The sequence below is a fragment of the Phalaenopsis equestris genome, unplaced genomic scaffold (assembly GCF_001263595.1).
Source record: "Phalaenopsis equestris unplaced genomic scaffold, ASM126359v1 Scaffold000125, whole genome shotgun sequence".
NCBI lineage: Eukaryota > Viridiplantae > Streptophyta > Magnoliopsida > Asparagales > Orchidaceae > Phalaenopsis > Phalaenopsis equestris.
This window is the reverse complement of record NW_018164567.1, coordinates 1137352-1162208: the sequence shown is the minus strand read 5'-3', so window position 1 is coordinate 1162208 and position 24857 is coordinate 1137352. Positions and strand designations below refer to the sequence as shown.

The following is a 24857-nucleotide window of genomic DNA, read 5'->3' as shown; positions in this document are numbered from 1 at the left end:
ACTTGCGGGTGTCCATGCCTCAGATGTCCATGCCTCAGATACACCTAAATCATGCTCTTTCACTCTTTCATTTGAGTGGGCGGAGGACATCAAGAAACATGGTAGGAAGTATGAGAAGCCTGACATCTTTTTTACAAAAGCTGAAGGTATTCAACTTGCTTTCTCCTGTCGAATGAATTTGGTCGGGAAATTTCTGTAAACCATCCCAAAATGGAGCTGATTCGTAAGAAATTTGAGCTTATGCACCTTATTGGGGAGTGAAAAATAAATAGAAAATATGGAACACACATTTTTATACAACTAAATAATAAAGAAGATAAATAATGAAGAGGATTACACACGATTACACACGCTTATTTGCTCGAAGAATAATCTGGATTGATAACAGAGCGATAAAGATTCTAAAATGATTTGTGGATTTTGACCCACAAATAAAATCACCATCATGGATATTGACAAAATGTAGTGATTGAGCTTTTTCCCTCGTATTATTCAAACTGTGTATGTTTAGCCACTTTAGTTCTCAATGCCACCATCTACACCCTCAACTCAGACCAAAAAAATATAGTGCTCTATCTCCTGATCAGCTCCATGTTATTGCCATTATTGATCATCAAAAGAATATCCCGGATGATGTCACTATTCTCGCAGGTAATATGACAACATTTCAGTTCCTAGTTGTTGCTCCCCCGTTTTTGGAACCTTCTATCGTGGGGGAGAGGGCGAGTTTTCAGACCCCACCTGCTTTAGATATCATCGATAATACAAGTGACAATACTTCTACTGCTTCACTATCATCTCATCAGGTTGAGCAAACTGTTAATGTTACTCAGGCTCATGAGGATCGTGATGCGCAACAACCTACACCTGTCCGACCAACGTTGGAATCTACTGATCAGATGTGTCAATCATTGAATGAGGAATGACAGGTCTACACATCCAGAAGGAAGAAGAAGAATGAAGACATACTTGAGCTTAGAAATCTGATGGATGATACTTTAGTTACTACGAACAATGATACTCATCTTTCCAATTTTGTTAGCCGACTCACTTCCAAGAACTAGAGGCAGAAGAAGGACTAAAGTGGGACGACCCTAGCACTTTTGCGTCTTTTTGTGGCTTTTTACCTTTATGTTTATTTGTTTTATTTGGGTTTTGTGTGCATTGTATTGTGTGAGTTGGACTTTCTTTTAGGGCTTCTCATACAACATATATGTATCTTTTCCGTATTATATATATATATTATTACTATTATTTTTTGTATTAAAACATTAAACTCGAGCTCGACTCCTATGGTGAAAAAAATATGCTTAAACTCGAGCTCGAGCATTTTACCAGGCTCAAGAGCTCGACTCAAGAGTTACTTGCAACAAAAGCTGTGACAGAAGCTCGTTGAAGTGTCTTTGAAGGAATCCCGACCAGAGCTCGCCGAAGAAGAAATTGATGAACCAACAACTAGTCTCTATAGAGGCAAGTAACTAGAGGTGACCAATCATTCGTGAATTGTGAAATTGCGCGGGAAAAAAAAATTACATGTTGTTTTTTCCTTTTTTTTTTTTAAGAAAGAGTAATGGGCTTGATTGGTAATGCGAAAGATGTGAGAAGGAATTCATTCATTTTTTGGCGAGTTTATTCTTAGATTTAATGCAATTTTTCTTTTGTTTTATTTTTTAGTGGATTCATCTCTTTCCAAAATCACCTTTGAAGTTTTTTTTTTCTATTTAATATATTATATTAAGTTTGCCTGGGCTATCGAGTTTGCTCACGAGCCTATGAACCAGTTTTAATCTTGGACTCAGCTCGTATGAAGCTCGAGCCATCTCACTAGCTTGCTTGGGTCATTTACATGTCTTGGCTCCACGGAGCTATGAACATGTGAAGATTATTTTAACATGCTTATATGGAACCCTTTTATATAGTATGGCTTCTGTGAAATTAATCTTCTATAATTTACTACTAATGAGAGTTTTATGATGACCTGCCTTGGTTCAATTAGCTCAACAGAGTAGTCATCCAATAGTTTTTGATTCAATACAAGCTCAATAATTAATTCCATGCTAGGATCCCACAGAAAATTTGTGAATAAGTGAGAGGTTGTGAGACCTAACAAGCATTGAAATGTTCTCGTCAGAAAATAACAAAGCAGATTTTCCCTAAAAAGTTGAAGGTTGCTTGTGTAAAAGATTTTTAAAATTTAATGAATGAAAAGTGGATAGTTCTTGATTGGGGAGGAGAATGTATCCACAACATTCGAACCACAATTACATTGGCAGTAGAGCGAGGATGTTGAGGCAGAGGAAGATCAACCATGTGGGAGGAAGTATGTAGCGACCAAAGCATTTGGGGTTCCAAGGTAGGAGATGGTGGCCTCACTTTTTTGTTTGCGTGGGTTTGGGTTTTTTTTTGGGTGAGGGCAAGTTTGGAGATGGTGGCCTCATTTTTTTTTGTTTGTGTGGGTTTGGGGGGATGCGAGGTCAACCAAGGTCCTAGGAGAAGTCCACATATGAAGAGTTTGGATATGATGGGGCTATGAGGAAGTAGGAAGTGAAGGTCCCCTAATTAAAATCAACCGAAGCAACTTGCATGCCCAAAAATGTGAGAAAGAATAAAAGTCATTCATGGTATTGATGAGGATACCATGAGACTGCCAAATGTGGGAGCAATAGAGGGCTTACAAGATGTAGATGATGACACTATGAGGCGTTGGCATCAACAGAGTCGAAAGCAACACCGATGTTCTGCGCCAAAGCTGTAGCAGAATGGAACTGGAAACTATGTCGTACCCTCTTGCAAAATGGTCGCATTGGAACAAAGATGAAGTGTTGCGACTAGGGAAGCTTGCTTGCATGGACGAATGCACGGGTGAACCTAATCACTCGCGTGGATGAAATGTTTAATAGAGTTTATTATTTCCTTGACAAATTTTAAGATCTTAGATCCTTTTTTATATATCTATTTGCGTGATTACATGTATATATCACTGTAAATACATAAGTTTCTAACTTTAATCTCATTCAGTCCATCATCATTTTCACCTCACCCTTATAATCATCATCATCATTACCTAGCTGCTTTGTGACCTATTTTCACCATTCATTGTTATTGCCCTTCTTAAGTTGGTTTTGTTTAACGGTTGGTTATGTTGTATCTTTTCCTATAAACAATGGTTGAGTAAAGATATTATCTGAACAAGCTTGCTTAGTGTAATCTTGAAGAATGCTATAAAACCTCAAGGAACCAATTTTTTTTCTCTATGCGTTATTTCAATATTTGTCGGTGCCGTGAATGAGATTTTAAACTTAATTGACTATTAAGATTGTTGGATTTATTCTTTTCTATTACTTTTTGACTTACTAACCATTCTGTGCGGAAGTTGGCTGTAGATTTGTTTTAAAGTTTCTTGTATGGAAATATATCGTTCATTGTGCTTGCCCTTTCTCAGTTACCGCTTAACGGGATTATTTCTGGAATAAGATAAAAAATAAGGATGGGTTTCTTTGTATATTGTGTTTATTTTATGGTTTCTTAGATTTAGTAGGTCTCCTAGATTTATATTTAGTGATGTTGCTTTTAAGGGCCATAGGACCGTTTAAGTGAAGACTTGCTGGATGCTGATAAATAGATATATATTTACATATTGAGGGAAATGGAGGCCTTTTGGAAATAATTCATCAGTATTTCAGAGTAGTTTGCCTTGACTTGTCAAAGTGAGACATTTTGAGGTGGTAAAATCTAGTTGTAATGGTCAATTAGGGGAATTTCGTGATTGCATAGTCTACTATGATTGTAATTTATTTTTTGTGCTTCTAATGTCAGCTACCTCCTGGTTTGAAACAGCCAAAGGTTACGACCAACTATTCATGAAATTATCACATCGAAAATAAGAGCTTATGCAGCCAGGACTTCATCAAGGTCATGTGTTGATCAGCCTGGCAAAACAGCTGTATTTAATATTTTTTCTAAAGGTACATTTGGAAGCAAACAAAAGGTTAAGAATGGAACAACTCTTTTGGGGACACAGCTGGTTACTGGCCCTGTATCTCTAACAATGGCACCGCTAGGAACAGCACAGTCTGCTGCTAGTGAGCTTCTTAGTTACATTTTGGATTCCATCACTCGTATATTTGGTGAGTTGGTTTGAAGTTTGATTTGGTCTAATGGATCAATTTGTAGTTTCCCTAATCTGTGCACTGAACTATGCCAGAGAACCATGTTGTTGTTGGTGAACTTCTGGAATCAAGATCTTCTCAGACAGGCGATATTATAAACAGGCAGAGCTCTTTGAATGGGGAAACAGTGTGGAATTCAGAGTCCGAATCATCGCAAGTTGCGGGTGGCTTTAGTGTAGCCTTTTCTTTGACAGTCATGCAGGTAGCTTTGAAGTCTAGCTCTTTTTTTTTTTAAAATTTTTTGGAAATGAGATTTACAATCTGGTTATTTTGCTGAGCATATCAAATTTTTATCCTATTACATGTGTGAATGGCATAAGCTGAATTTTTTTTTGTGTTATCTTTAAAATTTGTATGGAAAAAGAGTGAATGCCAACAACTTATTTATGAAATATTGCGAGCAACTCCAGAAGCTGCAACTGCAGATGCTGCTGTCCAAACAGCTAGGCTTGCAAATAAGGCTCCTGTAAAAGAGAAGAGGCAAGTGCTGTTGCTTCTATACTATATTTTATTTCTTCTAACAGAGAAACTATATGCTACTTTTTGATTGTTATATTTTTAATTTTTTTTTTTAGTTTTCTCCATTCGTCTTTGCTTCATTCGAATTTGCTTCTTTTTTGTAATTTACTATATATTTGAGTTAAGATTTAATAATGTTTTGTCAAAATTTTTTAATAACCATGAAAATAGGAAGGAAGAATGTGTGAAGTTTTGTCAAATTTTTTTAATAACCATGAAAATAGGAAGGGAGAATGTGTGAAGCTTTATCTGTTGGTTGCCTGTTCCTGTTTTCTACAGTTTAAAGGCTCAGGACTTCGTTGGCTTAAAGCAATGATTCATTTAAGTATTTCTTTTTGGATATCTCTTTGGTTGATGTCCTTAGTGCTAATAGAGCATTAGCACTTTGCAGTTTTGTGGCACAGAGTGAAATTTTTTCCTGGTCTGTCCTTCATAAGTTGGTTGCCTTTTTCATATTTTCACACTTTAATTCGGCTAAGCAACATCTTGTCCTGCCGGTCCATCTTGGTTTTATGGTTTGTCTCAAGCAGAAATGACTGTGATCTAGTTTCTCTGCTTATATTAGTGTCATGTCTTAGAACAACAAGGAATACCTAATTTAATTCATTGCCAATAGGGATGGAGCTGATGGTCTTTCGTTTGCTTTTCGGTTTACAGATCCAGGCTCGTCTATGGCCAACCAAGGTATGCATCTGACTAATGTGCTATTCTTTTATAAGTTTATGATTGCCATCTTCTACCTGGCGGCTGCACTATGTGCCATATGGAAAGCATTCACATATTTACCATATTCCCAAGTACCATCTACAGCCACTTCTCTGTTTGATGCACTTTATAAATAGGTGTCTGCTTTGATGGTTTACACTTTATATGTAGCCAAGAGAAGGTGATAAATTTGGTATTTTAAAATCTTAACTCAATTGAAAACTAGGCTTTAAAACCCATTTGTGATGGTTATCTACGGTAAAGTTAAAACTGGAAAATGATACATATTAACAATCAATGACGTGGCAAACTTTATATGATTTGGCTTGTAAGTTTATGTCGATGCCTAGGCACGGCAAGTCATCTATGATTCCTGCTAAAAATGTGTAAACATTCTTTTGCTACATGTTAGCGGAAGTGTCTTTGCATTACTCTTTCAGTGAATTATTCCTATCACGTAATTTATGGTTAAGGATATTACCTCTAAGCCTTTATGCAAAAACCACTTGGCAGAAATGCAAAATGAATTTTCATGCGGTTGTTTTCTTGCATATAGAGTTGAGGGCAGAACTAGCATTTGAATATTGCTATCAAGCATTTAATTCTCAAAATTTAATGAAGTTGTTGAAGTTTTTTTGCAAGTGGAGTGCTTAAAGATTATTTGTTTTTCAAGAGAGCTCAATAATGTTATTGGGATTAGTCATTTATACTTATATTTTTAGGCATAAGCTGCATTTTAAATTAGGGTTGAGGAAATGATCAAAATAGTCCCTAGATTAGTTATGGGAGGCCATTTTTGTCTCAGATTATTTAAAGTGTCCAATTTTGTTACTTGACTCCTTAAATATGCTCCCAAATAGTCTTAAGTTTCAAAATTTGAATTGTTGTTTAATTTGATGGAAATTTCACACAATTATGAATGAGACGGGGGCACATGAGCTTTTTTTTAAATGATGTTTTTATTTTTTCAATTTGCACTAAACATGGCATTTTCCATCTCATTTGTGAACTTTGTGTGAATTTTTTTATCAATCTAGGCATTGATTTTTCTTGTTGGACAATTTTAGATCCCATTTGAGTGGTCTAGGGATTTAATTGAATACATTAATAGTCTGGGACTAAAATAGCCAAAAAAGTTGTATCCTGTATTGTCCATCTCTAGCACAATCTTGCTATTTTATCAACATGTATTAGACAAGGTAACATAATCATCATTAGCTCTATTCCAACTCTTTGCCATGTCAGACTTTTTCTTGCCGAGAGAAATCATATCTAAATGCGTATTTGGGTGTTGACTTGGTTTATCAAATGGAGACAGACTGGTAAGTTCTTATGATTTTTTGGAAAAATTGATGATCAGCCATTGGAAGTTATTGTTCCAAAACATGAAAAGCTTAACAAACATGAAAATCTTATGACTTATTTGTTATCTATATCTTTATTTAATTTTTGTTATTGGGTGAGAAGATAGCGCTGTGGAAGGAGAACAATTCTGAATGTTTTAATAAATCAAATTGTTCCGTTGCACAAGTTGCAGTACAATTGACAGCTGATTACAAGAATAGTTCTAGGGAACCAATTTCAGGTATATGAAATAACCTGATTAAGCAACAAATTAATGATTAAATTCTCAAGCTCATTGAATGCGGAGTTGTTTGAGCCTGTATATGTTATGTTTGTCTCTAAATACCTTTTCATCTGTATTTTTGTAGATGTTTGTGTAAAATACGTCCTTTGATATAATTGCTCAGTGATAGAGGTGCATGCATGTGCACATCAATTTTGCATGTTATACTTGACTTGCAGGTTGATTCAGCTAGGATACTAACCGGAAAAATTTTCCAACTATCTTAGGAGTTGGCCAAGGATGGAGGAGAGGATCTAATGTACAACAAGAAGGATATGGTACTGCAGCTGTGCTTTCTGAAGAAGGTATTTACCTTGCCGCATCTGTCTATCGGCCAGTGCTTCAGGTATAATTTTACAAATTAATTCCAATTGATTAGGCCAAAACTTTTAGTGAATTATTTTGTGTCCGCTAGTAGTTTTTTTTTTTTTTTTCTTTTTGCAGTTCACAGACAAACTTGCATCAATGTTACCTCTAAAATATTCACGAATTGGGTATGCTTCAGGCTTCCTCTTCTCTTTATTATGACCGGCCATAATCTAAGTCTTGACCTTACATACGAACCACCATTTTCAATTTGGCAGAAATGATGGCTTACTAGCATTTATAGAGAATTTTCTGAAGGACCATTTTCTGCCAGCAATGTTTGTAGACTACCGAAAATGTGTTCAACAAGCTATATCAAGTAAGGTTCAATTTCATACACCATGAATACATGCCAACCTTCTAGTTCTTCTGCATTTCACTGTTGTTTAATTGACTTAGAATTTTTACTCTATATTGGCATGAGCAATGGCATCTTAAGATGTTATTGTTGATACAATATTTAGGTGGATATTAAGACGCTTTTTTCCTGTGCCTGTCCTGGACATCATTTTTCTATCATCAATTAGCTCCTATAGCCAGGTGTTTTTTTTTTGTGGTCTCATTATCTTAATTTTATTGACCTTTGCTGTGTTAATATGTTATGGCAGTTTTTATTCACAAGTGGAATTTTTTTACTCCTTGAGAAAAAAATGGATGCAAGGAGAGTAAGAGACAACCCTCCTTGCATTATTCTGAAATGAAAAGAACATCCAGAAGCACCAAGTGCTGTGTCCCAAGTCTATTGTCCAAATTTACCAAAGCAATATAATTTTTCTGCTTTGGGGTTTGGCTAAAAATTGGCAGTTATAAGACGCTAGTTTAACTTGGATCACGTGATTTAACTTCGAAACTCATAACTGACCTTACTGTTAAAATCATAATAGTTGTGGCAACATTCTGACAAAATAATTTAGAAGAAGATTTTTGGACACTAGGTATTTTTCGCTACAAATTCTGCAGTTTTTTAGTTGCCCATTCTTCCATTGTCTGATTGCTATTCTCCAGGAAGTATCTGATCTTCCTGGTTAGTCGCCATTTCTTACTGAAATGTGATATTTCATGTGCTTTTGTTAGTTTGACCCTACCTATTCTTTTGTATTGTGAAAATGAATCTAATTAGGGCAGCATCATGAGTACCATGTATTGAGAATTACCCTTGTGTGCTCCAAGCTAAATACACCGTATTCTTGCAGTCACTAGGGTATTCTTCTATCACTTAGTGCACCTATGTAGGGCTTTTAGAGGATTTTTAAGGAATCATAAAGGGTTGGGGTTTTGTAGGTCTAGTTGGAGGAGAAAATAGGGCTGCTGCTGCTAATTTTAGGAAATGCAATATTAAGGATAAGAGCTTGGCGGCTAGGTAGGCAATATGTAGGCGTCGAGGTGGATGTACTTCTTTCTCTCGATCAAGCTACATGCAAATTACTTGAAGGAAAAGCAGGTTACGACCTCCAAAGTAATAAAGCCAGAGTAACAATCTTTGATAGCATAAAATCTAAACCAAAAGTCATAATACAATCTGCAAATAACTTATTTATATTAAAACAAACATAAATAACCCTAATTCTAATTAAAGCAAGCAAATAGCTGCCTTAAAAGGGCCGATTGGTTCCTTAGGGGGTGGCAAAAAAGGCGTAAACTGGCCAAGTCTTGAGTCGATTAGAACAATTCTGCCTGGCTACACTCAAATAGGGTTTGGATGTGCACGTCATTCTTCTTGGGTGGGAGAGGCTTCATTTTCATCATCAGAAGCATCTAGATTCTCATAATAAGATGATAAATCAACAAAATTGAAGGTTAAAAAATGCTTTAATCCCCAACCAAATTGCTTTTAAATGTATCTTCAGTGATCTTCTTAAAAATTTTGAATGGACCATCAACTCTTGATTTAAGCTTCTCAAGTGAACTTGTTAGAAATCTCTTCTTCTTCAACCTAATTCACACCAAGTCACCCACCCTTGAAGATCGACTTGCTGAATGCTTTTGTAATTTGGCATTTTGCTTAGCACTTTTCTTTTTCACTTGCGCATGTAAGGTCTGATTCTCCTTAATTTTGGCCTTGACGTTAGTAATAAAATTAGTAAATGGAAGTATACACTAAGGGGCTGTTTGGCGCAGCCTATTATCAACATAAGCATTTTCAAAACGTGGCTCGACCATTTTGGTTTCTCTGTTCGTGCAGCTTATCGCGACATGCGCGATTTTATTTCTATTATTCGTCGGCTACGGGTCGAACCCCGCGACCCTCGTTTGGAGTTAAAATCTTACCTCTCTGCCTCGTCATTGCTCTTGCCCTCATCATCACCACTGCCCCAATTTTGTTTCTCTATCGCTGTACCGGATCGCCGCCTCCACTTTCTGAACTCTTTTGGAAGCGGTAACGGTGGCCGCAGATGGAAGTTTGCTGACATCGATCCAGGTGCTCTACTTGTCGCTTACTAGGAACGCTGTTTCTGTTGCTTGTTTGCATTGGCTGTATTGTATAAAGTGCCGTTCAATAGAGGGTGAGCTCTGGGTTGAAGCTGAAATTGGAGATTGATGGCGAGTCACAGGAAATGGACTCGAAGATGTTTTTTTTTTCTATGGAGGTAACTGTTGATCAAAGGACGCCGAACGAGTAGTTCTCCCTTGCCGCCGCAGTCTCGATAGGGCAGTTCAGGAGGTGAGTGGAAATGGATATTTGACTTTTCATTTAATATTTGAAGTTTATGTTCGAATTAGACATTCTAAATATGAATATATTTGACTTGAATGGATTATTTGTTGTCTATGTTCTAATTTGACATTCTAAAAATATCTCTGTGTTGAGTATATGTTGTTGAATTTATGCTAAACTGTTCCCTAATTTATAAACAGTTGCAAATCAACTGTTTTCCAAACACATAAACCAAACAGACAACCAACTTTTTCGGATTAACTGATGATCAATAGATTATCAATAATCTGCAGCTGCCCCAAACAGACCCCAAGTCCAAAAGGTATGAAAGAATTTTGTATTTAGATAATCTCAAGTGGGATGTGGCTTGTGAACCTGTTATAAGCAAACCTAACCAAAAGAAGAATCAAGTCCCACTATATGGTTTTCTTGCCCATAAAACATCAAAGTAGATTTCCCAAATTGTGTTTAACTACTTCAACTGTCCATTTTTCAAGGGTGAGTTGCTAAACTGATTTGGTGCTATGTGCTAGCTCATCCTACAATCTCCTCCAAAAACGACTCATAAACTTTAAATATCTCTTTGAAGTGATGATCCTAGACACGTCGTGAATACTAACATCTCTCTAATGTAAATATCAATGATGCGTAAACCATCAATTGTTTTATGACTAGATACAACATTTGCTATATTGGAGAAGCGATCTACACCATCATAATAAAATCCTTACTTTATTATGTCTGAAGCAGACCCACATGCAGTCCATGCTTACATTCACCCAAGACAGCTTTGAAATAGGAACAACCTACTCTGGAGAAGCGATTTATCATTATTATAATAAAAAAAAACATATGTTGTCCTGAGTTTTAGCTAAATGATAGAACCTGCTTTGATAGATATGCCTCTCCACATCTCAGGCCAATCCAGGGTGTTAAAAGTTTAATTTTATTAAGGAAAGTTGTTGTTTGGACCAAATTGTTGTGTCATCCCTTCGTTGTGGCGTTCCGGGAAAATATTATTCTTGAGTGAACTCTTAACAATGCACAACCTCTTCCAGGAAGAACACATGGCTATCAAATATGTGGTCTACTCATAGACTCTCTCTTAGCAATAGATCCATATTGCCGGAAAATATTCATTAGTGGCATACATGTCCTTCAAAATTAATCAATTTTGACTGCATAGTAGTGAAAAATAAGTGGTGATGACTCAAAGAATCAACTATTTTGTTCTAGCTCATTGCATTGTACTTGAGTACAAAATGATAGGAAGATAAGGGCTCTATCTAGAAGGCATGTCTACCCTTCAAATGCTTTTGAGTTCAAAATTTTTGGGGATTCATGATCAGCATAGAGAATAATCTCATTGGTAGCAAATAAGGAGTTAACTGACTAAGGACTCTTATTGTAACACAAAATTTCTTGTTGGTGGAATACATCTAGCTTAAATCATTCAATTTCTCACTAAAGGAGGCGATGAAATGTTCAACTTGACTTGACATTGTTCCAATTTTCTCATTGAAGAATCACCTGATTAAAATTTTGAAGGGTTAGCATTGGGGCATCAGTAACTTGTTTCTTAATGCATCAAAAATAACATTTTGTTTTTGGAACATATAATTCTATGTGCTTTGAGGAGCTTCATTAGCAACGTTGCTATAGAACTGAAGATTGTGATAAGCCTTTTTTGAATTAAATCCGTTTATGAAACATGCATACTTGAGTAAAGGACTATGGATTGGGCCAGTTCACTACGACTTTTCATCTTGACTGGGTCCACGTCACTGATAGATGCAGAAATAATATATCCCAAACATGTATCTGATGTTTAAAAATTAAATTTTTGTTGGTGGCCGTGTAGCTCTATTTTCCAAAAGATTCAAAATTTATTGTAGGTGCTGCAAATCTGTCACGACCTGACGTAGGGTTTCGAATTAACCATGACGAGAATGAACTGTCAGATGGTGGATTTAAATTCTATGATATTCTATTTCTATAACTAAGAATTTAATATTAAAATTTTTATGAAAGAGTCACTAAAGAAAATAATTTAATTAGTAAGTAAAAGTTTTACCTTTCTGATTGTTGATCTTGCCTTTGGTACGCAACAACTTCTCTTCTATTTATCTTATTTAAAAACTTAAAACATGAAAAAAATGTTAAAATAACATATTGAGTTATCTAAAGATAACTCAGGAGCAATTACACATCTAAATTACAGTAACCTATGGAAGAGAAAATATGTATGCTGGTTTTTCACATTTCTATAACAATTTTATAATAACCTAATATATGTACTCATGACATTTACTCAATGAAAATAATATAAATTTTAATATGAATTAACTTTAACCATACTCTTTAAAGTTGTTTATAACTTTTAATTTATGCTATTAACATTGACATCTGTCTTAGGATTACCGTTAAAATATAACCTAATGCAGCCGAGACTAATATTATCTCGTCGGCATAGCGGCCCGTGATCTAACCTATATGATTGTCTAAGGTGGAAAGATGCCTACTCGCCCTTGACCGATATTCTCTTGCTGGCACAAGAGAGCATTCTAAACTGATAATTCTCTAGGGTGATAGGAAAACATCTATGTGCGGGTACACTGACGTCCCCTAACTGTATAATAAGGAGGTGAGCTCCTCCCATTAGCATGCATTTACAAACATCCATATATAAACTATTTCATTATGCAAATGTTGGATATGTAAACAAGAAGGTCATTATGCAAATAATTTTCCTTAGAAAACTAAATTAAGTCATGTAAAATCTATTTCAATAATAAATGAATCCAATCTTCTTGGGTTGACTTATACGAATTAGATACTGAAGAAAATCTTATAAAGATTATTTATTCTGATCATGAAATAGATGAATACCTGTATTCTGATTAATGTCAGAAAATCATCAGTCTGATATAATTAATGATAATAATATCGAATATGAAGATATATTACATTATATGAAGAAGTCTATAATAAAATAACATAAAGAAAGTTATCCTTAGGAACCAAGGATTGCTTTGAAATACCAATATTTATTTGGAAAAGAAGTATTCATTACACTATCAGACAAGGAGAACCTCCTATAGATATAATTAATACTGAAGGAATAACTCGAATTTCTTTATATAATCAACAAATAAAACAACAAGTTCTACAAAATATAAAAAATTCTGAAAAGTATAAACAAATTTCCTTGGAGGAATTCAAATATTAATTAAAGCTTATTTTAGAAAAAAAAAAGATAGTCTTATTACAATATGGATCTATGATACAGAATTATTCATTCACAAAAAAGATGCTCTATTAGGAGTAATACAAGGTAATTTATGCTATCAAACACTTATGTTTAATCTACACCCTAATTATGCCGTAAGTATTAATGATAAACACTTAGATGGATCATTAACACTACGCCATAAACTTGATAAAATAAAATTAAGAAAAGGAAGTGCTGTATATAGCATTACATATCAAATTGTTTATGCATATAGTAATCAACATAACACTATAGCATTTAGAAAAATTAGCTGAAACCTGCAAACAAGTTGATTTACACAAGAAAAATAAATAATATAAGCAATCTCTGTGCTGTGAAAAATCTGACTTAATTCCTCAACAATGAGGATGTTCTTTACATAACACCTATGAGTGTTTTGCAAAAAAGAAAAAGAAAAAATTCTTCAGAAAAACAAATAAAAAATATTATAATCCTAATAAAAGAACCTTTAGAAGAAAAGAAAATAATACAAAAAATAAATAAATTAGAAATAATAAATGTTGGATATGTAAACAAGAAGGTCATTATGCAAATAATTGTCCTCAGAAAACTAAATAAAGTCATGTAAAATCTATTTCAATAATAAATGAATCCAATCTTCAACCCATTTTTGACTTATCAGAAATAGACAGCGAAAAAGAATTATAAGATAATAAGTACTATGGAGATTTATTTGTTAAAATGAGCTTGCAATAAATGTTTTTAAATCTCTGACAATCTTTTCTATTGTACACCATTTTAGGATCTTTCCTATATTCTCCTTTATATAAGCGTCTGAATTGTAACGTGTGTGTTATGCAGTGTTGTATTATGTCATTGGATTATTTTTCTGTTAATTTCAGTGCACGTTGATCCATCAATTAATGCTACTGTTTTGGCTACTCCCCTAAAGTTTTCCCCGTTCATGTGAATCAATATTTTCAGTCATTTTATGTTACTAAAGAATATTTAGTGTAGAAGTGCTTTTCACAATCATTTCTGTTAAACATTCTCCTGATGTTTTTTGCCTGAAATTTCATATCAGGTCCAGCGGCTTTTAGGCCACGTGCTCACGCTACTGTAATGTATAGTCCGCTAGTAGAGCAGGGGCGACCAGTTTTGCAAGGTTTATTAGCTATTGATTACTTAGCGAAAGAGGTGAACCTTTTTCCCTTCCTATGGAATAGGATAATAAATCTGCCTGGAGTATTCAAGTTATATTTGCATGTTTCAGGTACTCAGCTGGGCAAGGTTGATACCAAAATATTCCAATGAACTAATTGAATATGTTCAAACATTTCTTGAACGTGCTTTTGAGAGATGTAGAACTTCATACACAGAGGTATGAGCATTAAGGGTTGTCGTTAATGTTGAATTCAGTTTACAAACACTTCAATTTGATATTTCATTATGCGTCATTTGGAGGAAGCCCAAGCTCTGATTTATATATATATATTTTTCTTGAGATCCTTTTTTCACTGATCTTGTTCAGTTTAAATAGCTTCACACTACAGTGTTACTTATTTTTGCTAACTTATTGTTCTTTCATATTTCTTTCAAATTCATTTCTGCTTCCTTAAATGTTATTTTTTGTTTCAACCCGATGTGAAGTTTTGAAGTACCCATCCTTTATCTAAACCTCAGAATCTGATATTCTTAAATTCATTGTGTTTTGACATGTTTTATATCTTCTGCCTGATATGTTGTGATGCTGATTTATCATTGTTATTGTGCATGCATCGATTCCCCCTTATGCATCAAAAGTATACTTAGTCCAATGGTTCATCTTCATTCTACATGAAAATTTGCTAAATCCTTGTTGTTGTTGTTGGCTTTTATTTTCTTTTGCCTTTGGAGTCATATTAGTTGATTTAGGATGGCAATACATATCCCAGCAGATATGCTTCAATAGTACTTTTTCTTTTCAACTTGGGATCATTTATAATATTCCAGGACGGAGCTGTTGTTTGGAAAGATATGGCTGGTTCCAACGACATTGAGTTAAGTTATTTTTTACTCTTTATATGAGATTGCTGGACATTGATTGGGAAGATCAGACATTTTTTAGTAGTTTTTGGAGTAAGAAATGATATTTTACTTGTTTGCAATAAATGTAATGAGAAGGGAAAATTAAGAAATATAAGGGAATTTTATGTGCTATTGTTTGTTGAAAGGGTTAACAATAGAAATGAAGTGGCATAGTGGTAGATAAAGAGTTGAAATATAAAGTTCAGTTGAATTTGGTTAATGGTAAAGAGATTGATATTAAGTTGATAGTTAATGTGGACATTAGAAATGCGATTCATACTATTGCTTTTCAAGTTGATTGAGAAGAATACAAATAATTAATTGTGCAATGATGTTCTTGAGCTATTATAAAATTTTGTTGATTAAGAGAAAATGCATATTCAAAGTGATTTAAAAATACATGTATGCTCTACTAGGATGATGGCCTTGGGAAGATTCATTTTGGGTGATAAATAGGAGAAATAAATATGATAATAAATCTCATCTTACACTAGACTTGTTTTTTTCTTAAACGGAATGGAAAATTCTTTTGCAATGATTGTAAGGTTAATCTAAGACACACTAAATAGATTAATAGTTATGGATGCATCTCTAAGGAATACAAAACATTAACTGGTGAAAAAATAACCTTAACATGATATGTTGGAATTTGATAGTGAGGAGTTAATCTCTTATGTAAATTTGTTTAGGAAGGCAAATTTGAATTCTATAGTTGAATCAATCTTTTTGGAGAGTTTAAAAAGACCTTATATAGTGAGACTTGGTCGTACATCCAGAAATTACAATAGGTTTTTTATAGAGAATTTAACGTGCTTTTAAGGATTTAAACAAGTAAATACTATGAAAGTTTACCATAAGTAAAATCTTTTAAAAAAAGATTTAAATAACCATAATTTGTGATGAAATAGGTTGGGTAGTTTTTAAGGAGAATATGATAAATAAAATTAGTAAGAGCTATGTGATCCAAAGTTTTTGATTAGGTTAAATGTATTGAAATTTTTGTAATAAGGTCTTATTTAAAGATGAATTCATCAAGTAAAATAAATGAAAATGCTACATTAAGAATTTATTTAATGAGTGGTATCGAAATTTTTTCAGAATAACATAATGAACAAAATGATAAGGTATATGGTATAGAGTGAAGTAGAGTTCTGAAGAAAATGTGTATGGCAAAAAGTATTAGGTTTAGAAGAGTTATTTATTTCTTTATAAAGCTTCATGGTTGATATTGAAATATTTTGGTCCAATGAAACTTGGAAATGTAACAGGATGTAAACAGATAAATTTTTTTTTTTTTAATGTACAAGAACAAAAGGTATATTCAAAATTTTTAGTGAGTGTATAGAATCAAACTTATGCGAGATTATATTTGTCAGCGAGCAAAGCGTTGTCGACACAAAATTGTTTAATTTACTCTGAAGCATTGAGTGCAAACAATGTGGGGACTTCAGTTAATTGAATCTCACATATCATAAGAAACATTGTAAGCTGTTATATCTTTTAATAATCATTTTAAAAAACAAAATTATGAGATGTTATGTTTTAAATCAAATATTGGCATGGCAATATTATTGACAATTAGGGCGTAATAGAGTCTGCATGTGATTGGCGGGCCTTAGAAGAAATTAGTCCATCATTTAGCTATTCTTTATTTGAGAAGGAACAAAGCGTGTGCACGTGCTCTACAGATTGTTCAATTGTTCTTTGACTAGGAAGGAGTGGAGTGTGCACATGCGCTCTACCGAGCGCTTAATTGTTTCTCTCTCTTTGCAAAGACATAGATTGTGTGCATATGCTTTTCAAAGGAAAGATTGGAATGCACACTTGGTGCTTTGATTGTGTTTTATAGTGCAAGCTCACTTCTTTTATGATGGTTCCCAATTTTACTGCTTTACTATGCACTGCACTTGTAGCGTTTGCCTTTTTTTGCATTCAATAACATCATTTCAATGTTTTTGAATGCAAACTAATATATATTTTGTTGTTGGCACAGAATTAATTCGGTTTTATCCTTCTGAGGCAGTTTTTAATCTTAGGAAAATTAATGAAAAAGTATGAAGAGCAAGAAATGTTATTCATATTATTTCTAATGAATCTTGAGATGGTATTAAGATTTAGTGCTATTAGAAAATTTGACTCTCCCAAAAAGAAAACTTGCGTGCGTCAAAAGGCATCTTCGAGCTATCAAAGGCACGAGCCACAACATTCACCAACATTAGAGGCAATTGTGGGTTAATTAAAAGGTTCTCTTTTACAATAGGTTTACATCAAAGGCTTACCATTAAGTTTGGATCTTTTTCTATTAGTTATGTAGTTGCTTGATATATGCCTTTTTCTTATGATAATTTTAATTAGTTAGAATGTAAGTGGATTAGGATTTTAGAACAAGGAATCAATAAAAGAGATATATTAATTATCCGACAATGTTATTATAAGATGAAGTGATAGTAATATCTAATATAATAATGTATTTTGGATCTTTTATATAGATGAATGTGGATATCAATGATGATATTTATTTTAGATTTAAATGATTAAAATAAAGGGGTATGTTTGGACTAATATATGATAGGAGTATATCAATGAAACTCGAGATATATTTAATAAAGTTATAATTGGGTTTGTTATTGTATGGTCCCGAGCATTAAGTGGTCAAAATGTCATTGGCAACTATGGTTAGTGTGAAAAAAATTTAACAATAAGATGAAACCGACAAATTTGGGATACATAGCTGACTAAATTATTATCAAATTGTTGATAAGGTTGTAAAAAATAGAATCGTGTGTATTTGATATGAACAAGGAAACTTAGAAATCACATTGGATTTGTCACAACTTGGTTCGGTACCTAGATTACTAAGGCGGAACAGATGGTTGAATAATAGTAATATCTCAATTTAACAGTCACAATAGTACAACTACAATAACAATCGCCCAAAATAAAGCCACTAAACCATAACAATATCCCAAAATATCATTTATACTAACATAAAAACATCCAAAGTGTAACAATACTATAAAAAAAAATCAAACATAAAATAAAGTCTAATACCTTATTCACTTGAACCAAATCTTATAGATATACTCTCTCATATAATTCATTTTAGTTTAGTTTATCTTTTCTTGAAATAAATAATTAAATAACACATTATGTTTACAACAATGTCGTAAGTAATTACATTTTTATTAGACACTAAATTATTATACAAATGTCTACAAATGAATGCTCAAAAGAAACATGATTAATCTATAAAGTAAGCTTTAAAATTTTCATTTTAATAATGACTCATTATTTTATTTTTCTATCATTTACTTTTTTTATTTTTCGTTCTTTTAAGAAGTCATCTCAGGAGCACCATTAAAAATCCGTTCCAAGTAAAGTACAATCAGATTCATTTCAATTTTTATTTTTGTGCACAAGCACAACAATATTCTCAACTAGTATTATAAATGGATGATTCCTGATTGAGTTGAGTATTTGCTTTTCATTTAAACGATGTTTAATTCCTTTCAATCCATTAAATCCATTTAGTAGACTTTTTAAATAGTATAAAAGTGAAATAATTTAAAACAGTACATGTTCACTTAAATTTTTTTTGTTCTATGAAAATGTTATTTATTGAGAGCACTATTACTTCTCAATAAAATAAATAAATTTATAACAAAAGTAACAACAACAAGATTTTATCCCACTAAGTGGGGTCGGCTACATGATCATTTTTATTTATTGTGTCCTATTGAGCGTCATATTTTCTAATTGATTAAGATTATTTTTTATACAATATGCTCAAGTCTTTATGGTCTACCTCTGCCGTTCTCAACAAAAGTCGAATCTAAAACATCTACTCTTGACCGGGTCATTAGATGGTTAACATTTAATATGACCAAACCATTTAAGACAACTCTTTCTAATCTTGTCTGTAACTGGAGCTACACCAACCCTTTCACGGATAGATTTGTTTTGCATTTGTCTCTAAGTGTCAAGCCATTCATCCACCTAAGCATTTACATCTCAACTACACTTATTTTTGTTTTATGCTTCTCTTTTAAAGGCCAACATTCTGCGCCATAAAGCATTTTAGGTATCACCGCCATCTTATAAAATTTTCCTTAAAGTCTAAGCGGTACTTAAATTTATAAAAGAAATAAATTTAATGTGTATAAAATAATAATTACTCATCTTAGTCTTAAAAGAAAGATATTGTAAATAAACATTATATTCCCCTCCTCCTTGATCATTTCACCGATTCTTTTTCAATTTATTATTGCTATTCAATAAAGATCTTAAAGTTTTTGTCAACCACATTAATTTAAACATTTAATTATTTTTGAAATTTTAAAAACATAAGTTAGACTTCATTTACTGCCTTCTTTCTTATTGTCAATTTAATAATCTAGTTCCCTTATAGTTTTTCAGTACAAATACTCTTCAGTTCTTGATTTCCTGGTATTAATTCATAAAATTCATTATCTAATAAATTTCAATTAAACTGATTATTTATAGTAAATGATAAAATTCTAAATTTACCTCTATTCACTCCTCTTCTAATCTTTACAAACTCCACAATTCAAATTTTCTATTGAATTAAATGCTCTTGAATCCCTTGTTTTGATTTATAATATTAATATTAGTAGAAATGCTTTTAATTAAAATAAATTTCTCAAATAAAATAATAAATCCTGATCTTCACTGTCTTTCCTTCTTCTCTTGTGTAAGCTATGATTCCGATCTCCTACCCTTACAAATAAAAAAAAAAATATTCTATAATTTTTAATTGGATTATCTTAACACCTATAGCTTCAATTTAATTTAAACATTACTATAACTTAAATAGGAAAACTCTAACTTATTAATGTTGTCAACTTTCCTCATCTTGAAACTCATTTGCTCTTCCAAATCTAATGACTTACTCTAATTTATAAAATCTAATATTAATTTAGTAACATTTAATTAAAGAAACAAAACAATTTATATAAATAAAAACACAAACCCTACCCTTAAGGTTGGCCCGGTCGTCCCTACACAGGTCACACATGCGACACTCGAAGGCTCCATCCCTACACACAAGTGCACAAGGCTTCGACCTACTCATCTCCCCTGCTGGCTTTTACACGCAAACAACCACACATGACCCCACTGCGAGCAGTGGCTTCTCTCTCACCTTTGCTTCATGCGTATGGCGTCTTCGCCTCATCCACTCGAGATGCATGAGCTGCATGATTCATGATCAAGCTCTCTTATCTCACGCGGGACTTCTGCACACAACGATCAATCAACTTTCTCGAAATGACTTTTCCTCTTCTTGGTTTCGAAACCCTCAGTCATTCCTCTTACATTTTCACACTTCTCGTTCTCTCCCGTTCTCTATGTTCACTTTTGAGCAAGACGGAGCTTGCTCTCGTTTGAACATTTTTTGTTTTTGATCCCATGGTATCGACAGACCCCTTTGGTTATTTATTATTGTTATTATTTTTACTTTACGATTAATACAAGTTTAGAAATGGAAATTGGTACATCAAAACGTATCATGGATAGTAGTTATGCAAAATTTTTTGCACAAAGTAGGCTTTTGATCTTTAGTTATCTTATAGGAGTTAATGAGGATTTATTAATCCAACCCTAAATGAGTTTAATCGACTTGATGATGTTGAAAGTGGATGAAAGAAAAATAATATCTTTATCAAGATTCTGTAATATGATTTATGGATTTGAGTTAAATATGAATGTGTCAATTTAAGACGGAAGTGATATTTTGAATATTGATTACATATGAGATTTAAGGAGGAAATTATTTTATTGGATCAAACTATGCAATTGATGTTGATTAATAGGATTAATTATATAAAAAAAAAGTGGAGGCCGGTCTTAAGAAAATGTGTAAAGGTAAATGCTTAGCTTTAGTGAGATATTAATTGAGATTTGGATAGCTATGGTTGATATTATTTTTGATCCCATGCTATCGACGCGTCCCATTGGTTATTTATTATTGTTATTATTTTTTAATTAACAATTAATACAAGTTTAGAAATGAAAATTGGTACATCAAAACGTATATTGGATAGTAGTTATCCAAAATTGTTTGCACAAAGTAGGCTTTTGATCTTTAGATATCTTATAGGAGTTAATGAGGATTTCATAATCCAACCCTAATTGAGTTAATCGGCTTGATGATGTTGAAAGTGGATGAAAGAAAAATAATATCTTTATCAAGATTCTGTAATATGATTTATGGACTTGAGTTAAATATGAATGTGTCAATTTAAGACGGAAGTGATATTTTGAATATTGATTAAATATGAGATTTAAGGAGGAAATTATTTTATTGGATTAAACTATGCAATTGATGTTTATTAATAGGATTAATTATAAAAAAAAATTGGAGGTCACTCTTAAGAAAATGTGTAAAGGTAAATGCTTAGCTTTAGTGGGATATTAATTGAGATTTGGATAGCTCTGGTTGATATTGTAGTGGTTTGGTTCATAAATATTTTCTTTGAATTTCGATGATCAAAAGGTAATGTTTATTCTAAGAGTAAGCATTTTGATACCTATATTTGTTAACAGAATTGTTATTCAAGCTCATGATAATTAGAGAATGAAACTTATGAGTCATGTTATAAATTTATGGGAGAGTAATAATAATAATAATAATAATAATAATAATAATAATAATAATAATAATAATAATAATAATAATAATAATAATAATAATAATAATAATAATAATAATAATAATAATAATAATAATAATAATAGAACTAATATATATCTGTGCGTGATGGTATACAAAAAATAATTTGATATGATGCCAAGAAAATTCGGTATGGATGCCATTTTTTTGTTAAGATTATTATTGGAAAAATAGAGTATAGAAGATACCTTTGTATGATTATTATTGATCTTCAAAAAGCTTATGATACAACATCTTAATAGTTAATTTGATAAGCCTTGAAATAAAATATTTCTGTGCCAAAGATACGTTAATATTATTGATGCTTGGAAGTATTGGCTCATATTTGAAGTAATTTTTGGAAGTAAACTCTATATTGGTTGTAAAGATTCGTATAAATGATATTGAAAGTGAAGTCACATATATGCCGTTTGGAGATTGGCATAGTCTTATACTTGTTGTATATGTTAAAATAAATGAAAAACTAAGAAATAATTATCAATTTTTATAATCTTCAATTATAGCAGGTGATATTGATAATTATTAGTTATATTATTAGAAGATAAATTAATAGCTAAGATAGATTGAAGCATCATGTACCTATTAGATAAAGAATGATAACATAGATATCACTTGTAGCGCTAACACGGTGTTTAAAATAAAAATTGTGTCAAGAATTTTTCACAATATGAGTGTATTATAGAGATTTTGATGGAAGTTCTATTCAACAACAGTTTGACTTGCTAGGTTTTATATGATAACATATAGTCGTCGGGTGATAAAGAGTACTGATAGCCAAATTGGACATGGCAAAATTGAGAATGTTAAGAGGGCTATGTGGCAAAATTAGGAAGGTTAAATTAAGGAATGTTATATTAGATGAACGGTGAGAGTAAAATCTATTGAATATGACATATTATAAAATAGATCAAAGAGGTTTTGATATGGGCAAATAGAAAATGTACCAATTGGATGAGTAGTCAAAACTAGTGCCAAAGGACCATGAAGGAAAAATGATAAACTTACCAAAACATTATGTTGAAATTGTTCAAAAGGTTTTCACAACATCCATGTGAAACTCGTGCATCACTAAACTGAAATGAATGGTAATGAAATTTCAGAAAGTTTGTCTTTAATAGTTGGGAGATTACTGATAATATGATGTAAGGTTTCTCCTTCTCCTTAACTATTGTATAATACTAATTTAATGTAATAATCATTTTAACTTAATTGTATTTTTATTGTGAAAAAGTAAGCTCAATGCAGTAAGCCCGTTAAGTTCCAGTTTGATGGTCAATCATTTTCTTAAATTGCAGTATGTTCTTTAATTTTGGAGCTCCCTAAAATATATGAGATAGATGACAATTCAAAAGGAGAACACATGAGTTTGGCTGAGATGCTTGAGAAATTCTTTGATACCGAACTATGGCAAGGAAAGGTTGTAAAGGAGTTAAAATTATAAATAAACTGGAGTAACACCCCAATTTAGATACAATGATTTCACACTATTGTCACTACTTTTTTTCCCTGAACATAAACGTAATCTGGATTGTTTTTGGGGTCCTCTACTTGCAGTTATTTTTAGAATTCAGGAAGCAGAAGCCGGCTGTGATCTTCAGGAATTATGTGGTTGAACTATTGACCATACTAAAATGTCTGCAGAACTATCGTTGCAACATGTTGAGTCTTTGATTCAACTCAATATTGCTGGCTAGATTAAACTGTCAGTGACTTCTAGTAAGCTGGATACTGGAAGGTGGTAGTAATGCGGTTTATTGAGGTTTCTTGCTTTTGAGCTTGGCTGGACAACAAGTTTAAAACAAGAACTTCTACTTCCTGCAGTTGTGAAGTGAAGCGACTAAACCTCGTGACAACAACTAAGAAATGCTAAAGATCTAAGCAAACCAATCTTGACAAGGTGTTGGACCCAACTATGGCCTCCTGTTCCGTCACCTCTCCTCAAATAATGTGTTCTGCTCTGTTTTGAATTTCTTGCAGCCAAAATTTGGTAAGACAGCCCCAAGAAATGCAGAAAGGGGGTTCAAGAATGCTATGGAGAGATGAAAGTTTAGTAGATTGATTTTGGCGAAATCCCGGACTTCACTACGTTTTCTTCCCACTATCGGGGCGGCCCCCCCCCCCCCCCCCCCCCAAATAGGGATTCTTTCAACTTTTGAAATGAAATAAAATTTTCCAAAAAAATCCCCTATTTCTTTTTATAGGAAAGCTAGCCCAAACCCTTAGACCCTTTATTTACTAGATTACCGTTAAGAAGCAGAACAAAAGAAAATGTCTACTAATTATATATGAAAATACCTCCCTCCTAACACTGTCATCCTTTTGGATTGATTTTCTGGGCCATGAGAACTAGATGTTTCTTAGTAGAAGGAAACAAAAAAGCAAAAGGATCTCACATTATGTTTGCTGGAACATGCAGGGTGAGTGGGATTGGATGTTAGATTAGTTTTTTAAGAGTTATTTACTTTTTGCAAAGACATTAGCAGGGACAATTTTCATGACGCTGATAATTAATTTTGTCAAAAATGTTTAAGAGTTTTTTTTATTTTAGTACAGTTTGAAATTTGGTAAGGGTAAGGCACACTTGTGAAAATTTATAGTATCCGTGGTAGTTTACAACGACAACAACAAAGCCTTAATCCCACTACGTGGGGTCGGCTACATGAATCCTTTTTCTCCATTGTGTCCTGTTTAGTATCATATTTTCATTTAGTTCTAGTAAATTAAGAACATTTTTTATACAATAAGCCCAAGTCTTCCTAGGTCTACCTCTGCCTTTCTTAACAAGTGTCAAATCTAAAACATCTACTCTCCTAATCGGATCATCA

At 32.9% G+C, this 24857-nt stretch overlaps 1 protein-coding gene across 1 annotated transcript in view; it reads left to right on the top strand.

Annotated features, from left to right (window-relative positions):
- Positions 1-24857, top strand: part of LOC110021239 (exocyst complex component SEC8) — a 92176-nt gene that overhangs the window by 20263 nt on the left and 47056 nt on the right. Inside the window, exons 10-18 of the mRNA XM_020719655.1 lie at positions 3838-4127; positions 4205-4371; positions 4534-4649; positions 5305-5372; positions 7248-7366; positions 7465-7514; positions 7605-7705; positions 14359-14471; positions 14548-14655. Coding sequence (XP_020575314.1) covers positions 3838-4127; positions 4205-4371; positions 4534-4649; positions 5305-5372; positions 7248-7366; positions 7465-7514; positions 7605-7705; positions 14359-14471; positions 14548-14655 — 1132 coding nt within the window. The remainder of the gene's footprint in view (positions 1-3837; positions 4128-4204; positions 4372-4533; positions 4650-5304; positions 5373-7247; positions 7367-7464; positions 7515-7604; positions 7706-14358; positions 14472-14547; positions 14656-24857) is intronic.